Genomic DNA, 20,393 nt, shown 5'->3' with positions numbered 1-20,393 from the left:
CTTTCGTTATCTTTTCTCTATCTGTCATTCTCTTTTCTCTACCTTTCCCTCTCTTTTCTCTATCTTTCACCCTCTTTTCTCTATCCTTCGCCATCTTTTCTCTATCTTCCACACTCCTTTCTCTGTCTGTCACCCTCTTTTCACTATCTTCAACCTTCTTGTCACTATCTTTCACCCTCTTTTCTCTATCTTTAGCCTTCTTTTCTCAACATTTCACCCTCTTTTCTTTATCTTTGACCCTCTCTTCTCTCTCTTTCGCTCTTTGTTCTCTCTCTCTCTTCCCCCTCTCTTCTCTCTCTTTTCCCTCTCTTCTCTCTCTCTCTCTCTCTCTCTCTCTTTCCCTTTTCTTTTACCAATCTCTTTTCTTTTTCCCCCTTTTCCTCTCCCTCTCCCTCTCTCTCTCTGGAATGATAGACGCAAAAGTTGATTTTTTATTCAATGTACTTACAAGATTATATGAAACAGTTTTTATACCACTGTTACTTACATACATTGCTAATATCATTTTTTTAAATAACGTCGTCAATTTGCTCAAATTGGTTAAAATAAAAACAAAACAAAAAACGATTAAAAACAAAGCAGCATAAATATATCAATTCAATGCGAAATGCTCAAAATTCATTGTAGTTATTCAGTGTCGGTGGCATTGTCAGTGGCAATTGTCTTGTACAATCGCAAATGCTCGATTTCCTCCATGCCCGTTTCATCTCCATCCCGGCGGTTTTTCCAGTCGTCGTACCAATTATGGAAGAGCACCCCATCGAAAGGGAGTTCTCCGCCCACCGAGTTAGTCAACCCAACCAAATTAAAAGCCTTTGCAACACTCACATAGACTTTTTCGAAAGCAAAAGCCACTCGGAAAGGCCGGCTGGCGAGTTGCTGTGGATACGAGACGGTGTCCGGGTCGTATTGATCGCATGTCACATCGTGAGCGACCTTCAGTAGCAAATCTGCTTCGAACGGCATGAGGATTTTCCTCTCCACCAAGCAATACAGAGCGAATACCGTAATCTGCAGTGGCTGTGGAATTGTGTCCACGGGAAGCTGAACAATATTCTTGAAAAGTATCCAGCTTAGAAGCTCATGTTTGGTGTCCAGAAGTGTATGTTGCAAAACAGGATCGTCGGATAGAAGATCTTCCAACGGTGGTGGTTCGATGTGCGTGGGAAATTCAACGCTATATTCGTGGCAGGCGTAATCGGCCTCATATTGCAGTTTGGTTAAGATGTGACACTTACTATAGTCGACGATACGGCGTTGCATTTGTCTTTTATATAAGATTATTCCGCCCATTCGACGGATATGCGCGATTATCATAGTGTGTACCATTTGGCCGAGTTGTTCGTCGCGTATATCAAGTTCGTCGAGGCTGCATTGGATGCTTGAAGAAGTCCACATATTGTAGAATAGACTGAGGCCACGCGACAGCAGAAGATCTTCGATCGGGCCATGTATGCGACTAATGAACGGTTGCTTTTCCTACAAATTTGAATAGACTTATCAATAACAGGTATCAATAACGAATTTCAGCACGATTTTTGATAGGTCTTGACTTGAAGGTGATTATACAATAAAGCCAGAAATCGGCCATTTTGTAAACCACGTGCTTTTCCAATATTGTTTTCAAGAGCACGAGATAAAAAAAACCATAACGCGTATGGGGCTGAAATAATGGTAGATCGTTTGCTTAGTTATGCTAAACAATCATAATTTGAGTTTCGGCACTGTACGAAAACTATTACGCCAGATTTGGGCGTTTTGGAAATGATAAACGAATTCACCACGGGCTTCATTCTATAACCACCTGAACGCGAATCGAGCTTTTCAACACTTCCAATTCAACTCACTTCAATTGAAAGAAAGTTAAGGTGATTACAGAATGAAGCCCGTGGTGAATTTCAAATTCACCACACGTTTATCTACATACATTTCCAAAACGCCCAAATCTGGCGTAAAAGTTTTCGTACAGTGCCGAAACTCAAATTATGATTGTTTAGCATAACTAAGCAAACGATCTACCATTATTTCAGCCCCATACGCGTTATGGTTCTTTCATCTCGTGCTCTTGAAAACAATATGGGAAAAGCACGTGGTTTACAAAATGGCCGATTTCTGGCTTTATTGTATAATCACCTTAAACACGTTTATCTTTTCTTGCTTAGTGTGAACTATGGTCAGTGGCGTAGCTATGGAAGGGAGTAGGTAATGTTAGAAGTCATATTTTAGAATATAAATTTGATTAATCCCTTGTAATATACAAACATATTTTCGACTGCACCGATAAATGAATCATAGTAAGGCGGGAAGAGACCGCATTCGTGCTGTGCGGTTCTTTCTCTCTTTGCGGAAGGAAGTTTTTAATACTACCCGAAGCTATTTTAATTTCAACAGTGCTTCTCAGCACTATTTGTACCCACTGATCTCGTTACGATCTTTGCAAGGACCCGTGCCTTCGTTTTACATTGGACCCGTTTGCGGAAGTAAAATTCCGACAAGCGGTGGTAATCCTGCAGGGACACCGTTCTGGGAAAAAAAAACTCTTAGAAGGTCACGTCTCCACGCTCAGCAATGAGCATTAATAAAAACAAGAGGAAGGGGGAGTCTCTGAATTCTCCACTTCCTTCAAAGAAACAAGGTTTCAAGACCGTCCTGCCCAAGCGCGGAAAAAATAGAAGGAAGCTGGAGACTTCAGATATTGCTAAATCTAAATCTAAATCTAACGTTGACATTATTTCTTCTACTATCGAACTGAGCAATCAGTTCGATTTGATTAATGACGAATTTGAGGAAATCGAATCTACCTCTAGCCCAGGTAATTCGATTCATGCGAAGAAACAACAGATTCCGCCAATTGTGGTATCTGTTGCCGAGTTTTCTGGCTTTCGGAATGAAATCTTGAGTAACCTTCAGGGGATCAAGGTTTCATTTCAGATTGCTAGGAAGGGTGACTGCCGCGTTTTGCAGGGATCCTTTGACGATCGCAAACGTCTTCTACAGTATTTAACTGAGAAGCGCCATAAATTCTTCACATACGACGACAAAACTGAGCGATTGTTCAAAGTCGTCTTGAAAGGTCTCCCCAGTGATGATAAATCACTGGATGAGATTAAAATTGAAATTTCTCAATTGCTTGGATTTTCACCAGTCCAAGTAATTAAGATGAAAAAGAAATCCCACTCTGGTACTTCCCAGAGGGGCATTTCTCAAGAATTTTACTTAGTTCATTTTAACAAAAGTGAACTAAATAATATGAAAAGTTTGGAAAAGGCCTGTATTATGCCCCATGTCCGTGTTACATGGAAACATTTCCGCAGGCCTGGGGGAAATTTCCAAAACCCCACCCAGTGCCGTAAGTGCCAAAAGTGGGGTCATGGAACCAAACATTGTCACATGGATGCTAAATGCATGATTTGTGGTGGAACCTCTCACGCCAAGGACGCATGTCCTGTGAGAGAAGATTCCAATAAATTTAAGTGCGCAAATTGTGGGGGGAATCATAAATCCAATTTCTGGGAATGCCCTTCACGCAAAAAAGTTTTGAATTCCCGTGCAAAATTGATGACGGGAAATTCCAATCGGATCCCAGATTCGACGGGTAGAAATTTTTCAAACGCTCAAAATTCGAAACCAGTTATCGGTCGAGCAATTCATACCCACCACAATTCACAAACATCATCACGTATCAAACATAAATTATTTTCTTCGTTCGCGATCAAAGTTTTTGAAACCTTGGGAATTTCTGTTGAAACAAATTTTGGTCAATTTTCCTTCATTGCAGCCTACTTGCCTTTTCAAAGCAATGGCCAGCAAAAGAATTTGTTGAAAGCTGATCTTCAAATTCTGACTCGCAACTAATCAAAATTCTTCGTAATTGGTGACTTCAAAACACCGTTCATGTGATAATGCTCAAAGCAATTCCAACGGAAAAAATTTATTTGAAGATTGTTCTGCGGGATATTATACTATTCAATATCCCAATGGACCCACATGTTTTTCATCAACTCGAAATCCTTCGACAATTGATTTGGTTTTAACGGATTCAAGTCAGCTGTGTGGCCAATTGGTAACTCATGCTGACTTTGACTCTGATCACCTTCCTGTGACATTTGAAATCTCACAAGAAGCCATTTATAATCCAATCAGCTCTACTTTTAATTATCATAGAGCTGATTGGGATTTATATAAAACGTATATCGATAGGAATTTTGATGTTGATATTCCTCTCGATACCAAAAGTGATATTGATAATGCTCTCGTATCTTTGACAAATTTAATTGTCGAAGCCAGAGGCATTGCAATTCCTAAATGTGAAATTAAATTCAACTCCATGATTATTGACGACGATCTTCAGCTACTGATCCGTCTTAAGGTGGTTATACAACAAAGCCACAAATCGGCCATCTTGGAAACCACGTGCTTTTTCTAGTGATTTTTCAAGAGCACGAATTGAGAGAACCACAATGCCCATGGGGATAAAAACATCCGTAGATCATTTGCTTACTTATGCTAAACAATCGACTTGAATTTCAGCATTGTACGAAAATTATTACGCTAGATTTGAACTTTTGATAATAGGAGTAGAAAACCGTGTGGTGAATTTAAAATTCACCACATGGCTTGATTATATAATCACCTTAAAAATGTGAGGCGAAGGCTATTTGGCAAGATTTGCAAAATGAAATCAAAAAACGTTTCGCTATTCTGAGAAATATCAACTTCGAGAATAATGTCTCGAAGTTGGATCCCAGTTCGAAACCCTTTTGGAAATTAACGAAAATTCTTTTTAAAAAACCTCAAAAGCCAATTCCAGCGCTTAAAGAGGGAAATAAAATTTTATTAGCAAATGGCGAAAATGCTTGCTCAGCAGTTCGAGAGTGCCCATAATTTTAGTCTAGGTCTCACTAGTCCAATTGAGGATCAGGATACACGGAGCTTCGAAGACATTCTCAATCAAGAGAATGTTTTCGACCCTTCGTTGGGAACTAATTTGGATGAAGTGAGATCTATTACTAGAAAATTTAAAAATATGAAAGCCCCGGGTGATGATGGTATTTTCTACATACTTATCAAAAAACTTCCTGAGAGCTCTTTATCCTTTTTGGTTAATTTATTTAACAAATGTTTTCAATTGGAATACTTCCCAGATAAATGGAAAAAAAACGCCAAAGTCAGTTTGCTTTCTTCAGTAAGCAAACTGTTTGAAAAGATTATTTTAAATAGAATGATGGTTCATATTAATGACAATTCTACTTTTGCTGATGAGCAATTTGGTTTTCGCCATGAGCATTCAACCACTCATTAAGAGTATTAAGAGTTACGAACTTCATTCGGCTCAACAAATCTGAAGGATATTCGACTGGAGTTGCTCTTCTTGATATAGAGAAAGCATTTGACAGTGTTTGGCATGAAGGTTTGATTGTAAAATTGATGAATTTTAATTTTCCTCTGTACTTTATTAGACTGATCCAAAATTATTTATCAGATCGTTCACTGCAGGTAAACTATCAGAATTCTAAATCCGATAGATTAAAGAAAAAAAAACATCGATTACACCGCTAAAGCAAATGATAGGGTGTTCATTACAATTCTTCCCTCTTAGGCAGGAAACTACAACATATGATTATTCGATAACAAATTCATTGTAACTTTCTCTATAAATTCATTTCAATTTGTAATATTCGAAAAATATACTATTTCACACTTTTTGATATCTTCTAGTTGATATGCACATTTTTCGAACGCGTGATTATGGGGCTTATTTCCCGCGTTCTGATCTTCTTCTTCCAGGGCTGGGAGCTTTCATATCGATCGTCTGCGAAGCCTTGGAACTCATCTTCGTCATCCAGCGAGGTCCTTCTACGCTTTTTCGCACCTGTGAGTTCCTGGCGTGGGCACTCTACAACGCTTTTGCTTCTTCGAGGTTCGTACGCGATTTTCAGCTGATGTCTGTGTGCATTAGTAGTGTGTTTACCCACGAGGACCTGAAAGATATTCAAAGATATTCTTTTAACAAAAGTTGCTTCCAACCATCGGGGGAATTTATTAACATTCTTATAAAAAAGTTTATCCCCCGCCACTAAAACATCCAAGCCTTCTTGAGGTATTTTATCCGGTACCTCTAACTTGTTCTGAGTAGTGGATTGTTTGCTCTCGGTAGGTTTGTGTAAGAAATGTTTATATGATTTATTAGGGTTTATTAAATCCAACAACATTTTAGGCTTATACGACAACAATTTTTCGGAAGGAAATAAATATGAATCTCCAACACAGCTGTTTCTATAATTCATAAAAAATAAATTAAGTTTGTCGTCTACCTCCATTTTTTTAAATTTGTTGTCAAGCAAAAACCTTTTCATCACCTCCTTAACAACCCTCACCATACGCTCAGCTTGGCCGTTACTGGCCGGATGGTATGGCGGACTTTTAAGCACCTTAATTCCATTATTTTCCAAAAAAATAAGAATTCGTATGAATTAAAGGGTGGCCCACCATCTGTGACCACAACATCCGGCAGCCCGAAACGAGCAAAAACAGCAGCAAATTTCTTATTTACAACTCTTGCCGTCGTGCCATCTTCTTTGGCAAACCAAGAGTCATAAATTTTATTATATCTACCAGAAACTTATCTGACTGGGTTTCTTTCGAAACTAAGGAAAAATCTATAGGTAGTTCATTGGAATAATTTAAACTGAGTATGCGTTCCGGATCTAAACTGCTTGGAATTTTTTGATCCAAGGGAAATCTGCTACAAAAATCCGCATTCCCTAATTTGGACCCAGGACGGTATTCAATGTCAAAATCATCAATTGATAACTCCATTATGTACCGTTGCAATCTGGTCACAAATATTGAGTTTCGTCCCTGTTTCCCGAAAATGCCAATCAGTGGTTTGTGATCAGTGTATACTTTAAATTATTGACCGAAAAGAAACTTTCCAGTTTCCCGCAATATCTAAACTCTTGACCTGTTGAGGACATTGAAACCATCCTTCCAATTTGGCTTTTAGCCAATCGTCCCTGCCCATAAGTGGAGTGAAATCCTTGGCGGTTTTTAAAACGATAAGTTTTCTTTCAGAGTGTACACCGTTCAACTTAACTTCAACAGAAATCTGCCCAAATACCGCAATGCTAGAACCGTTCACAACTACTAACATTTTATCACATTTCGTTACTATCGCCTATATAAAAGCTTGCAGAAAAAAAACAATTTTTACGTATGTGACCCTTACGTTTGCAGTAATTGCAAACTGCGCTTCCATGAATGTGTTTCGGCCTGAAATCACGACTATACCATTCCTGCTCTCTATACTTATTTCGGTCAAAACTTCGGCTGCGTTCATTGCTTCTACTACGGTCGCGGTTCCAACTACCATAACGTAGTCTATTATAGGCATTTCTGTGCTCATATGTACTATAACGTCTACCTAAACGCTCTTTCACCGACAGCACTTTACCATTTTCAACAACATCGTCCATATGATCCACTCTACTTTCAGCTTTTTCGCTAGCTATAATTGTTTTTTCCACTGTTTCTAAATTCACACCGTCATCTATAAGCAGTTTTTTCCTAAGATCTTTGTCACGAAGTCCAATAGCCTCGTCTTTGAATTCCTTGAAATTGCAATTCTCAGCTAACAGTTTAACTGCCAATACAAAATTTTCTGCAGATTCATTCGGTTTTGGTAATCGGTTATAAAATTCGTATCTATTCATTAAAGCTGGCTCAACCTTATCAAATCTTGATTTTAACTTTTTTATCATTTCATCGTATGGAATTTCACACACATCCTTTTTGGGAAAAATCAATTTTATCTCCTCAAAAACTTCGTCTCCGCTAACAGATATAAACCAAGACTGTTTCGTCTCATTATTCACTTTATTTAATTTGCACATAGCTTCAAAACGTTCAACATAGTGGGAGAACGATTTGTGTCTTCGGTACTGGTCTATCGACCCAATCATACCAGGTGTCGTCATTTTGAACCTCTACTGTTTGGTTATAAAAAAAAGGAAAAAATGTATTATTTACTTATTGCCTGATTTTCTCAAAATTGCACGCGGTGAACCCTTCATGAAAGGTACCGCCGCGCTTTCTGCACCCCATTTACTTGATTCTTATGGGTGAATAGCATTGCGGTGTATCGTTTGGCGCGGCCATACCTTTCGACAGTCATGGTCCAATGCACCGAATGAACACAATGACGTTTGAGACGGGCGCTGTTTACTAAAAATGAACACTTGCATGAACTCGATGAATGAAAAAGTATTCATTCTTAGTAAACAGCGCACCGCTCAAACGTCAATGATGAACTCGGTGCATTGGACCATTCGCCGCGTGAAGTTTTGTGCAAGTACCCATTTGGAAACACTACAAACGCCGCGCAGTGTATCATATCCAGAAAATCTGACAATACTGTTACAGCTGACCTATCTCACCGTATGCTTTTTTTTGCCTTCCGTAGATTAGATAACAGCATGCACTTCTCTGGCTACGGTAGTATGTAAAGACTAACGCAAAATGAACTCCCCCAAGAAATTATGACGTTTGAGCGGGTCGCATAATGAACGCAAAATGAACTTTTGTTCGAGAAGACGACCCGCTCAAATGTCAAAATCCGTCGGGTGAGTGAATTCGATGAACCCCCTGCATAAGTCTATAGTACGCTGAAAAGGTTCAACGATTGAGTCGTCTACTGCCGTTCTTCGCATAATTGTCCCATGTACATAGGAAATCCCAGCAAACATGGGACAAATATGCGTATGACGGCAGTCTACCTTGCATGCAATTTGCGATTCCCGATTGCACCTTCTCACCACAGGCTGATCAATCCGGTAATCATCACCAAACCGCATACAACGATGAGAACGATGAGACGTGAAGATGAATGCCAATATGGTATCGCTGAACTCAGTTTAGCTTGTCCACTATACTCTCACTTCACCTAGGCACAACAACAACAGCAGCAGGCAACTCACCCAAGTAGCAAAAACAGACACCTCAGCAACAGCAGCAACAACTCTCACCACAAACACCGTGTTTTACAGGGCCAAAATTTGGCTATCAATTATCACTCCGAGAGGCGATGAGCAACCGGAGAGCGTTGGTCTCAAGGCTGTTGAATAAAAGAACAAAATGGAGTTAAAACGATGCCAATTAAAAATCCTATTATCTTTCACAATATTGAAATAGGTACTATATAAAGCAATTTTCTTTCGACTCAACAAGTGCTCTAATTGTTTCTTTTCACAAAACAATTCACAAGCTAAACAAGAAACACAAGAAACTCTTGTTGTACTTACGTCTGCTCACGCTGGATTTTATTTGTCTGGGATCTAAAACGCACTATACCAATTTTCCTCGTCGCCACTGTGTTAACCGAACACTATAAGATAATTATCTTTCTATCGATTGATCGATTGGACTACTATTCGCGATATGAAATAAAAGAATCAACTTCAACACCAAGTTTGCCTCCGTCTAAACCAACGGCTCAAGCTCGAATGAGCATTTATTGTTCCTTCGATTGGACAAATTGTCCACACACTCAGTTTTTATTTCTGCAGCTCTGCAAAAATCTGCACAGCCGTGCGCCAGCAAAATAAATAACTGATATTCCGTCAAAAATAGCGTTTGTTAGCTGATTTTCGGCAAATTATTTGCTGATTATCAGTAATTTTGACAGAAATCTCGGCAAAAAACATGTTTGCTGGGGCACGGCTGTGCGATTCTTGGTAAAAGTTCAAAATTTTGCTGAGATCCCGGTAAAAAAAATTAAGTGTGCATGCTATAAAACCATCGATTACACCGCTAAAGCAAATGATAGGGTGTTCATTGCATTGATAAGCTTTCTTTTGTCAATAATTTGAATAACATGTTATTCAGGCTTTTGCTCGGATAACATAGTACCAGGGAATCAATTTTTCTGGAATGCGCATACGAAACAAGCGACAAAAGAGAACCAACGACAAAGCTTTGTTTTTGTCGGAGAAAATAATGACAAAGATCCGAAAATTTTTGTCAGCAACAAAAAAGAAGACAATCTTGTTGCTAACTTTTCATCCCGTTATTTTGCATTATTTCTTGAGCAAATTTCGGTTTTATGCTATCATAGTTTCTGCTTTTATGTAAATATTCGAGATTCGAACAATGATTACTAAATTAGCATTGTATTTTGGGAAATATCAGAGCATGCAAGGCAAATGATTCCTGTCATATTGTGTTCGGGCTCTGATAAAGGTTTGTCGCTAGGTGCGTTTGTCAGTAACAAACTCTGTTGGTGACAAAGAGTATATTGTTAGGCGTTGCTCGAATATTGATTCCCTGCATAGTACATATAAGAAGCCTTGCAGTAACCGTTGAAGGCCCCAATGTGAGGCGTAAATGTCTCATTAGGAAGAAAGTAGAAAGAAGAAGAATAAAAGGAGAGAGTAATCGAAAAGAGTTTCCATCATTTACAACCTTTTCAAAAATAATGCTGAATAAAATGAAATTTTGAATAAAAAATGCACTGCTTACCAAGTTATATATTGCCAGACTCATTTTAAACCGTTTCATCAGTGCTCTTCTGTTGGAGCAAAACTCAAGCGCTTCTATGAGTATACCATCAGCGGACTTGTTTGCGTTGGTTAATATAAAGTCAGCCACATTCGTTATTTTATCGATGCTTCTTCCAAGAACTTTATGGAAATTATATAGTTCAGAACTGTTGATGATATCATTACCGACTAATGTCGCCATTAAGGACATTTGTGCAGTGCTCAATTGCAAGAACGATCTCAATGCAACACGATCGTATTCTACTATAGTGAGGTTGGCCATATTCAAACCATTGGTACACCAAAATCTCCATGACCCTCCATAGATCAGCATGTCCGAATCATTGGTTATTATCGCCAGGGCCCGTGAGTTGTTCGCAAATGCGACCATGTCTTGATCACATTCTCGAGAGGTTGCATAGTAATATCGTCCGTGCCGCATAGCTACTTGTTTCACAGTTGCAGTGTAATGAAAGGGGATTATGTCGGGATTAGGATCGAAGATGTCGAAACCCTGATCGACAGCATCAAACAGTTCGATTACTGTTTGATATTTGTGATCACGTTTCTTACACCAACCATCATCAGTAGTCATCGTTATTGGACCATCCCAGAAAAACGCCAACTCCGCGCCAAGGTTTTTCATTTCGCCAAAGAATGCATCCAATTGGCGAGAAATGTGATTGTACCTTCCGCCGCACAATACTCCAACTGCATCCAACATAATGAATGGCCTTACGATGCACATTAGATCCACTACAATTATTGGGGCCGGCGGATTCGTACTGGTAGAACTACTGTAGAATTTTCTGTTAAAGAAAAAAAACGCAAATAAATTATGTATTTAAACAAACATTTGAAATAATGTATTACCTTATTTCTTCCTTTATGTCAATAGTAAATGATCCGTTTGGTACAGCTTCGCGTGCGAAGGAAAGCAATTTAGTCACACCCATTTTCTTATTGGATAGCACTTATGCTTCAAACTGCAAAAGAGAATTTAAAAAAGTGAATGACAAAGAAAATAATGATATGAAAGTGCTAATATCATCTTCTAAACGTACAAACAAAAGATATTTTAGTAACCAGATAAAGATTGTCGCTTCGGTTCCCTTTGTTCTGCTGTTCGAAACATGTGTGGTACCTAACTGTCAAATCGTATGTATTTTTCCTTTATTGACATTTAGATCCCCTATCCTCGCCAGCAAAAGATGTTCCGGACAGCGACGACAGCGACAATCTTTATCTGGTAACTAAAATATCTTTTCTATAGCACCAGTTGTCGCACTAGTGCTTTATATGCCAAATGTCCAATCAAATCACGTGTGAAAAACGCACTCTTACCCCACCGGTGGAGTAAGAGTACGCAATTTTTCAATCATGGGTTTCAAGTATCTATTAACAAAATTAATAGTAAATAACATTTTATTGATGTTCATTGAAAGTAAATTAAAGAATGTTTAACGATTACGTTACTCAGAAAGGGGGAGGGGATCCTAGAAATATGATGAAAACTGAAAATGAAAAATCATTGTTTTTTATTAAATACAAAAAAATACAAAGGTAAAAATATACCAGGTTTCGCGTGGCTTGAACAAAGGAATTATTTTTAAAGAAAGATCACTAATTACGTTACGGAAAATTTGAACATTTCATCACCCCGCCTCCCTATCTTACACTTTTTGTATGAATCCTCTAAAAATTCTATAAATCGTCATACATCTCGCAACCCCTCCCAGCTCAGCGCGCGTAATTTATGAATCTTTCTTTTTTTGTACTCTTACCCCATGCGCACTCTTGCCCCACTCTACTCTACACATTCAGGTTATAGTTCTGCAGCTCGGCAAAAATCCTCACAGCCGCGTGCCCAGCAAAATAAAAACTGATATTCCGGCAAAAATGACGTTTGTTAGCTGATTTTCGGCAAATTATTGCGAATCTCGGTACAAATTTAACAAATTGGTGAGATCTCGGTAAAAAAAAATAAGTATGTATTAGAGTGGTCATTTTTTCACATCAATGTTTTTTTCGAAATTGCATATGAAGTTTGGATAAGAATTAGTATATGGGAAAACGCACGCATTTTTACTCCTACCGGTTTCAGTTTAGTGTAAACTAAGTGGCACATTGCGTTAAAGTATAACCCAAATAATGCCGAAGAACTTTGCTGAAGAGGCTACGTTGCTAAAACGTCCGCAAAAAAGTTATATTATAACGCTTTGAAGTTTAATTGTTCAAACCATATGCAAAATATCGTTTATTCTGCCAGCACTGTCGAGCCACGTGGACCAATAATTTAACAGAGTGTTATCTTAAAATTGTCGATCTTAGGGAGCTAATTGGAATTATTCAGAATCATTTCTCAATGCAAAATTCCGGAGAAGAAGGAAGAGGGGTTTTGCTCTTTAAGAATCATAGGCTGTCCGGTAGTGCTGGCAGAAACATTGATTTCTTCAACATGTTTTTTTAGAGAGCCCCCAACAAAAGTTCTCTCAACATGCAATCAGATCAACAAATTGTCTCAAAAATTGAAATAAATAGACTAGATGTACCAGTCGTGGCTATAGCACCAGTTGTCGCACTAGTGCTTTATATGCCAAATAGCCAATCAAATCACCGCAAACTAAGTTCATATCGATAAAGCATATTCATATGCTACGATAAAACCTTTGATCTCCTCCAAAACAAGCAAAGCATAATTGTAAAAATAGATTTGGCTTAATTTTTGACGTCCTTTGCACCAGTTGTCGCACTAGTGGTCCCTATTTGGCCAATCTCATAAGAAAACAATGGGATTTGCCTAATAAGGAACCAAAATTAAGAATAGTGCCACAACTGGTGCATGCGTTCCTATTATGGATTAATCAATTTTGATGATTATAACAAATTTTATTGTGATTTTCACAGCTGTTCTAAAGAGCAGGAAATAAAACCTTTCGCTTGATATATACCCAAGTAACAATTTCAAGGCTTCATAGATTTATTTAAGTTTTTTAACGGCTTTATCGCTATAATGCCGCGAGATTAGCCTTATTGGAAGACTTGTAGCTATATTCAAAATCGTAATAAAACGTTCAATAAAACCACAAATGTCAAATGCTTTATGTGCTTACTAGGGGCCTAATGATTATTTTGAGCATTCTATTAAAACCAATTTTGAAAACTGTCATAAGACACAATCCACGCACTTCTACACCAAGGGACCAAAATTTCAAACTAAAAATTAGGATCCAATATCTGTAGGACAGGAAAACATACATATTGAATTACAAGAAAAACATTTCTTCCACTGGAAAATGTTTTCGGGACATTGTTTAATAGCCAATCAAAATAGCAGACTTTTAGTATAAAAAAAGACTCCCTAATCATTTTTTTTACAAATGTGCTCTATCGCACCTATTTGAGTGAAAATGTATTGATGAACACGTAATTAAATACAGATTTTAATGATCTTTCTGTGTGCACATTGCATTGCTTTGAAAATTTTAGTTTACATGAAATATTTGTACTTTAAAAACAGTGACATTGAAATGGTGTCGCGTTACGAAAATAGTCGTATAATTGATACTAGACAAAAGGTACAAACATTGGGAAAGTAATATTTCGGATTCTCTTAGTACTCGTCAAGAGCTTTCTTTTCCAAGATCCAAAATTGGACCATTTTCCATGAAGTTACACTAGGTACAAAAATATGGTGTCGCGTTACGCGAATTGAATGTGCTTCTTCTTCTTCTTCTTTCTGCTTCGGATCTGACATTTGTAGATCCTAATGTTGAGGGCTAGCTGCTATGGCTATATGCCCTTGAATGTGCTTCTGTAAAAAGGGATAAAATGCTTTCGGTTTATTGATACAGTATCACAATGGTTTCTTTAAAGTAATTTAGGGCTTGTACATGAATAGCGTAACAAAATTGGGGGTGTAACGGGGTGTGTCATTTGGTAACTCTCCATACTACAAAAAATAGGTTACCATACAAAAATGTTACGGAGTGGTGGGAAATTACAGATGTTTGGTGTTTGGTGACCCCTTTGGGGTCGTCCGTTAATAAGTCACGTGAAACTGAGTTTTTTTTCGAATAAATTGTGAGGCTTTTTTAATCCTCTCTCTTTTCCACGCAATATCACTGACGATAGTTTGCTGACGAACACGGTTTCATTCTACCATGTCACGAACCGTCAAACTTGTTTGTGGATGCCAAATATGATTATATTTTTTTCAATGGTTCGTTTATTTGAAAGACTCATCTGACGTGAAGCGTTACGGAGCCGCAGTTATGTTTTTTAATACAAGTTTTATCTTGATTTTTAAACATATTTTTAGCTTTGAGGAACCGAAAGACTCGTGTTTTCTTTTCTCCATTTAATTGGATGATTTTTAATATTTTAGATTATTTTCCTTTCGTTCGCTCTCACTAGCTCAGCATTTCTCATTCTTTGACCAAGATCGTCACAGCCGAGTACGTCAGCGCTCAAAGAAGATGCCGTTAACATACGTCAATTTAGTCGATATTTCATCTTAAAAACATTAACAGAGATTTTCACAATCAATATCGGTGAAATAATTTAAAAGTGTTGGTCACCGGTAGCCGAAAATATAATGAATAGCGCCAGGCAAAAAACTTCACCAAACCAATGCAAGAATAATGGCCTATCGAAAAAGGTTAACAGAGAGTTGCTGAGTAATAATTTGAAAAAAAAAAATACATTTTATGTTAATCGAGATGAACCAGCATTGGGCTGGGATTGGGAACCAGCATAAAGACATATTATATCAGGCATCCTAATGAACTTCGCTTTGAGCTAAATGAATATACAATAATAAGACAATTATTTTACACCAGGATATAAATACTATTTGCAAAATTGAGTACCGTCAACTGGGTGGAAGATGATCATTTTTAAGACAAAACATGCAATAACAATGTGTGTTTACATTTTAAATCGAAACAAATATTTTCAAAACATGTACTGCTATACGTTGCAATAATCAACAACTTTAGTTTTCTGAAATGCATTCGCATTTCTTAAAATAAATTAAATTATCACACATTTTTTGAGTTATCTGGTTTGGGGTGAAGTTGATCAAGACAGCTCTACTAAAATAATTATGACCTAGTAGTCAAAATACACTAGGTTATTTGTATGAATGAATTTACTACGTAAAGAAGTCTACGAAGTCAATATTTGAAACGAAAATAGCGTCATTTATGACTATCTCTCTCTTTCTTCCACAAAATACATTTTCATGATTATAATCGAAAAACTCGGATTTCTACCTAGCGGTAACATTACTTGAACGGAGAATATTGTTGACTACCGTTTCATTAAAAAAAAATGTCACTTTTGACTGACACATCAAATGACCATCTTCACCTCAATGATCATCTTCCCCCCAGTTGACGGTATTTATTTTCTGAGTATAGTGTTGATGATAGAGTAAAGATTGAAAATGTAGTTAAAAGTAGTGCACTCAGGGCACGACGCATACGTTCTTGTGATAAACATTGGTTGAGACATGAGACGTATTCCAATCTTTTCGGAAATAAATAAAAAGTTGAAAACAGACAACGTTCCAGTAGAAACGTAGAATAAAAAACGACAGAAATATTCCTCTTCAACATTGCTGAGCTTCTTGGGCCATCATCACCTTTCAAAATGGTTAACGTAGAAAAAAGACAATATAGAACTTTTCAGTGTAAAAAAACTCACTTCTAGGGGGATCGATCGTCTGACCACGTACTTAAAAACCGATCCGGGTCATACTTGGGTGTGACTAATATAAAAATAGGAAAACCCATTACCATTTAATTTGTTTCAAAAACTGAATATATGATACGAATGGAATTGGTTCAGTTCTATATTTGTGCCGGTTAGTCCCTCAAACCTCAATATCTGCTCCAGAACGTAACCAACAACTCGAACTACATTCAACGATAGATAATGTGATAATATTCTGTGTCGAATATAACATGTCGCATCGAAATCGGCTGAAATTACGTATTCTATCAACGATAAACACGTTTGCGTAACGCGACACCATTTGCAGGAGACTGTTTGTCGATCAGCGTAACGCGGCGGTGTTCATATCAATTAAGTTATTTTCATTATAATTTCCGTTTTTTCCTGCGATTTTAATTCACAGCCTTATTTCTGTTGATGTATACGAGAAATGCTTAGAATAAATCGAGACTCCAAACCGTATACCAGAGCTGAAAAACGCAATTGCATTTCAAAATGCGAGAAAGTGCAATTCAGCGATGGTGTCGCATTACGAAATGCAGCGCGCTTTATTTACCATATTCAAAGCGAAAAATCTCAAAATGAATGTACTATCAGAAAGGAAATTTAGTGAGGATAATTTAACACATGTTTAATCATATCTCCCCGAGGCTAATTTTCGAATGCAGACCTAATTTCTCACTGAAAGTCGGCTCCTCGTGGTGTCGCGTTACGCTGGAATGTGTCATAAAGCCGAATATATTGGTCAAAGACTTGTCTCACACATAACCTAAATAAAACTTAGCAGTTTTAATTAGGTTTATAATGGTATTGTACAAGAACACATGTTTATGTTGAACTTCGTGAACTATGGTCAATCGAATGGCTAAAAGCAGATGTTTCTGTTCCATGTTCCCCAAATATTTTAAACAAGGAAAACAAACATATAAATTTTCCCAACTGGGCATTGGCATATTTAAGATTTTGTTGTTTATTGGTCAAATTCCTCTTCTGAAAATGAAACAGATAATAAAATGCAAGCAAACTATATCCTCTTACTTCCGGTAAATTAAAATGGTATTAATGCGAATACACAACGAATGGTGCAATGACCACAATTCGATATAGAAAAGATAAGATAAGAATAAGAAAAATATAAGAAAACGATAAGAGAAAAAAATATATCGGCGCAAATCTTTTGCAATCCATTGTTATTAGTAATATTCGTTGCATTTCAAGATGATTTTCAAAATTTGAAGCACGAGAAATGTTTTCTGGCAAATCGGAATGCCACCAGAAAAAACCCAACTTAATTCACCGAGTGGTGATACTGCCTTTCTCGCATTTAGCCAAGACACCTACCTTATATGGCGTTTATATGGTTCGATGTACCATTTTCTTTATAACTTTCAAACACAACAGTCGATCGATATAAAATTCAATAGTGATCAACTAGGCTTTACCCCCTGTCGAATGAAACTTGTTGCAAGAAAATCGGTTAAGCATTACTATATGAAAAGTTGTCTAATGTTTTTCTTAGATTTTGTGCACACACATACACACATATACACACATACATACAGACGGACATTTGTACAGCTCTTCGAGCTGAGTCGTTTGGTATATAACACTATAGGTCTCCGAGGCTTCTATAAAAAGCTCGTTTTCGTAGTGAAATGGTAGGCCTTCGGTACAACTTTGTTGTACAAGAAAGGCAAAAAGGCAGCATATCGATTTATTATTTACACTTATTAATTGGCCGTAAATCACAGTATTACGACGGCGCACTTGAACAAACGGATTTTCTTACCTGTTTTCACCAGAAAATTGCAAGCACGCTAACGAATTCTGGGCATCCAAATAATTGAACATTATTTTTCATCCATGTCATGCCCGTGATGTTGTTTTTATTTCATTCTTCCATTTCTACGATTATCCTTTTTCTACAATACAATAACAAAAAGCTTCATGGAAAAGAAATTCCCTTTTTTGACAGCGGTTTTATGGAGCGCTTATGAATAACCTTAAACTTGCTTTAAAGACGATCTCGAGAGTGGTCCACTTGGTCATAACATAATCTTGTAGCGGTCATCATGAGGTTGTCATGTAGATTTTAGTTTTATTGCTGGTCTTGAAAATATGCTCTCCAAAACTGCTAATAGAGTAAGATAAAACTCAAAATGTTACTTGAAAAAGTCCACCCACATGCCTTTTACTTATTTAAAAAAAATAGTTTTTCTTATGGGGGCCCTCCTTAGCCGTGTGGAAATACGCGTGGCTACAAAGCAAGACCATGCTGAGGGTGGCTGGGTTCGATTCCCGATGCCGGTCTAGGCAATTTTCGGATTGGAAATTGTCTCGACTTCCCTGGGCATACAAGTATCATCGTGGTAGCCTCATGATATACGAATGCAAAAATGGTAACCTGGCTTAGAAACCTCGCAGGTAATAACTGTGGAAGTGCTTAATGAACACTAAGCTGCGAGGCGGCTCTGTCCCAGTGTGGGGATGTAATGCCAATAAGAAGAAGAAGAAGAAGTTGTTCTTATGTATGGCGACAATTGGTACATCCACCCTAGCTTTAAAACAGATTCGGTAGTAAATACGTTAACCAAAGCGAAACCAAATAAGAACAATAAAGTTTACGTATCTGTTATCGTTGCTACTTAGAAAATTGGTAAACCTTCAACCGCTATGTGTTTCCGGATAGATCACGTCTTCTTCCGAATAACTCCACGCGAAGCAGGTATAAACACTCCAAACAACAGCAACAGCTCAACGTGATTGTCTCAACGGAAGGAGCAACAGCCAGCAGTATATTGCGATTTTCTTTTAAAATTAGCATACTGGTTCTCCCGTTTAGTTGAAGTTTTCGAGTTTTAGTAATTTTTTGCCTTTCGCGTATACTAATTATACGTTAAGGCTATAGGATCACTCCAAAACCGAACTTTTGATAAAAGGCTCGGAGACCCATACTGTTATATATCAAACGTCTCAGCTCGACGAATTGCGGTGATGTCTGTATGTGTGTATGTATGTATGTATGTGTGTGTGTGTTCAAAAATGTGACACACCTTTTTGTACTTAGACTTCCGATAGGTTGCATTCGACGCGGAATCCTTCCTAATTTTTCGCTTTTGAAAATTGGCTCAATCGTCCATTGTTTCGGTCGAGAAATGATCTTCTCCGATTGAGTCGTAAGCTAATACTGACTAGGTCTATCTTTATTAAAATTCAATTTAGGTACAAACAATCACTGTTGAAATAATAGAAAAAATACAATTGTGTGTTCAAAGAGGATTGCTATCAACATGGTGAGAAACACATGTTTGTTGGTATTGCACTCTTGTCGGGGTTGCGTGTCGCACCAACTATCGATTTATCGATGCGACGATCGATGATGATGATCGGATGCTACAGTACTCCCCTCCTAGACTAGGTGTGCTTCTAACGATATCGGAGTGGAATTACAACTCGTCGGACAGAACGTGGGACCCTAGTCGGAGGAATCGTAGCGGCGGTTATAGTTGCGGCGTTTGTAGTACTCGGTGATTCCTGCTCCTCCAGTGTGTAGGCAGGTTTGAGTCGGTCCACCGAAATGTTCACAGCCCGGCCCTTCATGTTTACTTTGAAGAACTTTCCGCTCCTGTTTACCACCTCGAATGGTCCTTCATATGGAGGTGATAACGATGGTCGCACAGAATCGTTGCGCACAAAAACGCTTTTGCATGTTTGCAGGTTCTGATGAACGAAGACGTTTCGATTTCCGTGCCATGCAGTTTCTTTTAGGCACAGATTGCGCATGGCTTTTCGCAGATTGACGACGAACTCAGCTTCATTAATGTTTTTTGAATTTTCGGTGAAAAACTCGGACGGTATACAGAGAGTTGTTCCATATACCATCTCAGCTGGTGATGCTTGTATGTCCTCCTTGTAGGCAGTCCGCAAACCAAGCAATATCACCTCGAGTATTATCATTCTTATTATTATTCTTATATTAATTCATTCGATTGCGGATGGTATGCAGTTGTGCGAAGGTGTGTAGATCCAAGCATACGAGTTAGCTCGGAAAATAGCGACGATTCGAATTGTCGCCCTTGGCCGGTCGTAATGTAGGTAGGAACACCGAAACGAGCAATC

At 37.9% G+C, this 20,393-nt stretch overlaps 2 protein-coding genes across 8 annotated transcripts in view; both read right to left on the bottom strand.

Annotated features, from left to right (window-relative positions):
• Positions 1-423: 423 nt before the first annotated feature.
• Positions 424-20,393, bottom strand: part of LOC134223557 (cysteine-rich hydrophobic domain-containing protein 2) — a 100,586-nt gene continuing 80,616 nt past the window's right edge. For 5 of the 7 annotated variants that reach the window (XM_062702731.1, XM_062702734.1, XM_062702733.1 and 2 more), the window contains 3 exons: positions 11,409-11,521; positions 10,516-11,344; positions 424-1,479 (listed from right to left, as the gene is read on the bottom strand). In XM_062702731.1, the coding sequence (XP_062558715.1) occupies positions 628-1,479; positions 10,516-11,344; positions 11,409-11,491 (1,764 nt within the window). In that variant the 5' untranslated portion in view covers positions 11,492-11,521 and the 3' untranslated portion in view covers positions 424-627. Of the gene's footprint in view, positions 1,480-5,639; positions 5,982-10,515; positions 11,345-11,408; positions 11,522-18,063; positions 18,172-20,393 lie in introns of those variants that run through there. The other 2 variants (XM_062702736.1, XM_062702737.1) reach the window with 2 other exon arrangements.
• Positions 19,701-20,231, bottom strand: LOC134221588 (uncharacterized). The gene has a single exon (XM_062700776.1). It carries the CDS (start codon positions 20,229-20,231, stop codon positions 19,701-19,703), a length of 531 nt encoding a protein of 176 aa, XP_062556760.1.

Source organism: Armigeres subalbatus, chromosome 3 (assembly GCF_024139115.2).
Source record: "Armigeres subalbatus isolate Guangzhou_Male chromosome 3, GZ_Asu_2, whole genome shotgun sequence".
NCBI lineage: Eukaryota > Metazoa > Arthropoda > Insecta > Diptera > Culicidae > Armigeres > Armigeres subalbatus.
The sequence above is the reverse complement of the archived record's forward strand: the minus strand, read 5'-3'. Positions and strand labels throughout refer to the sequence as shown.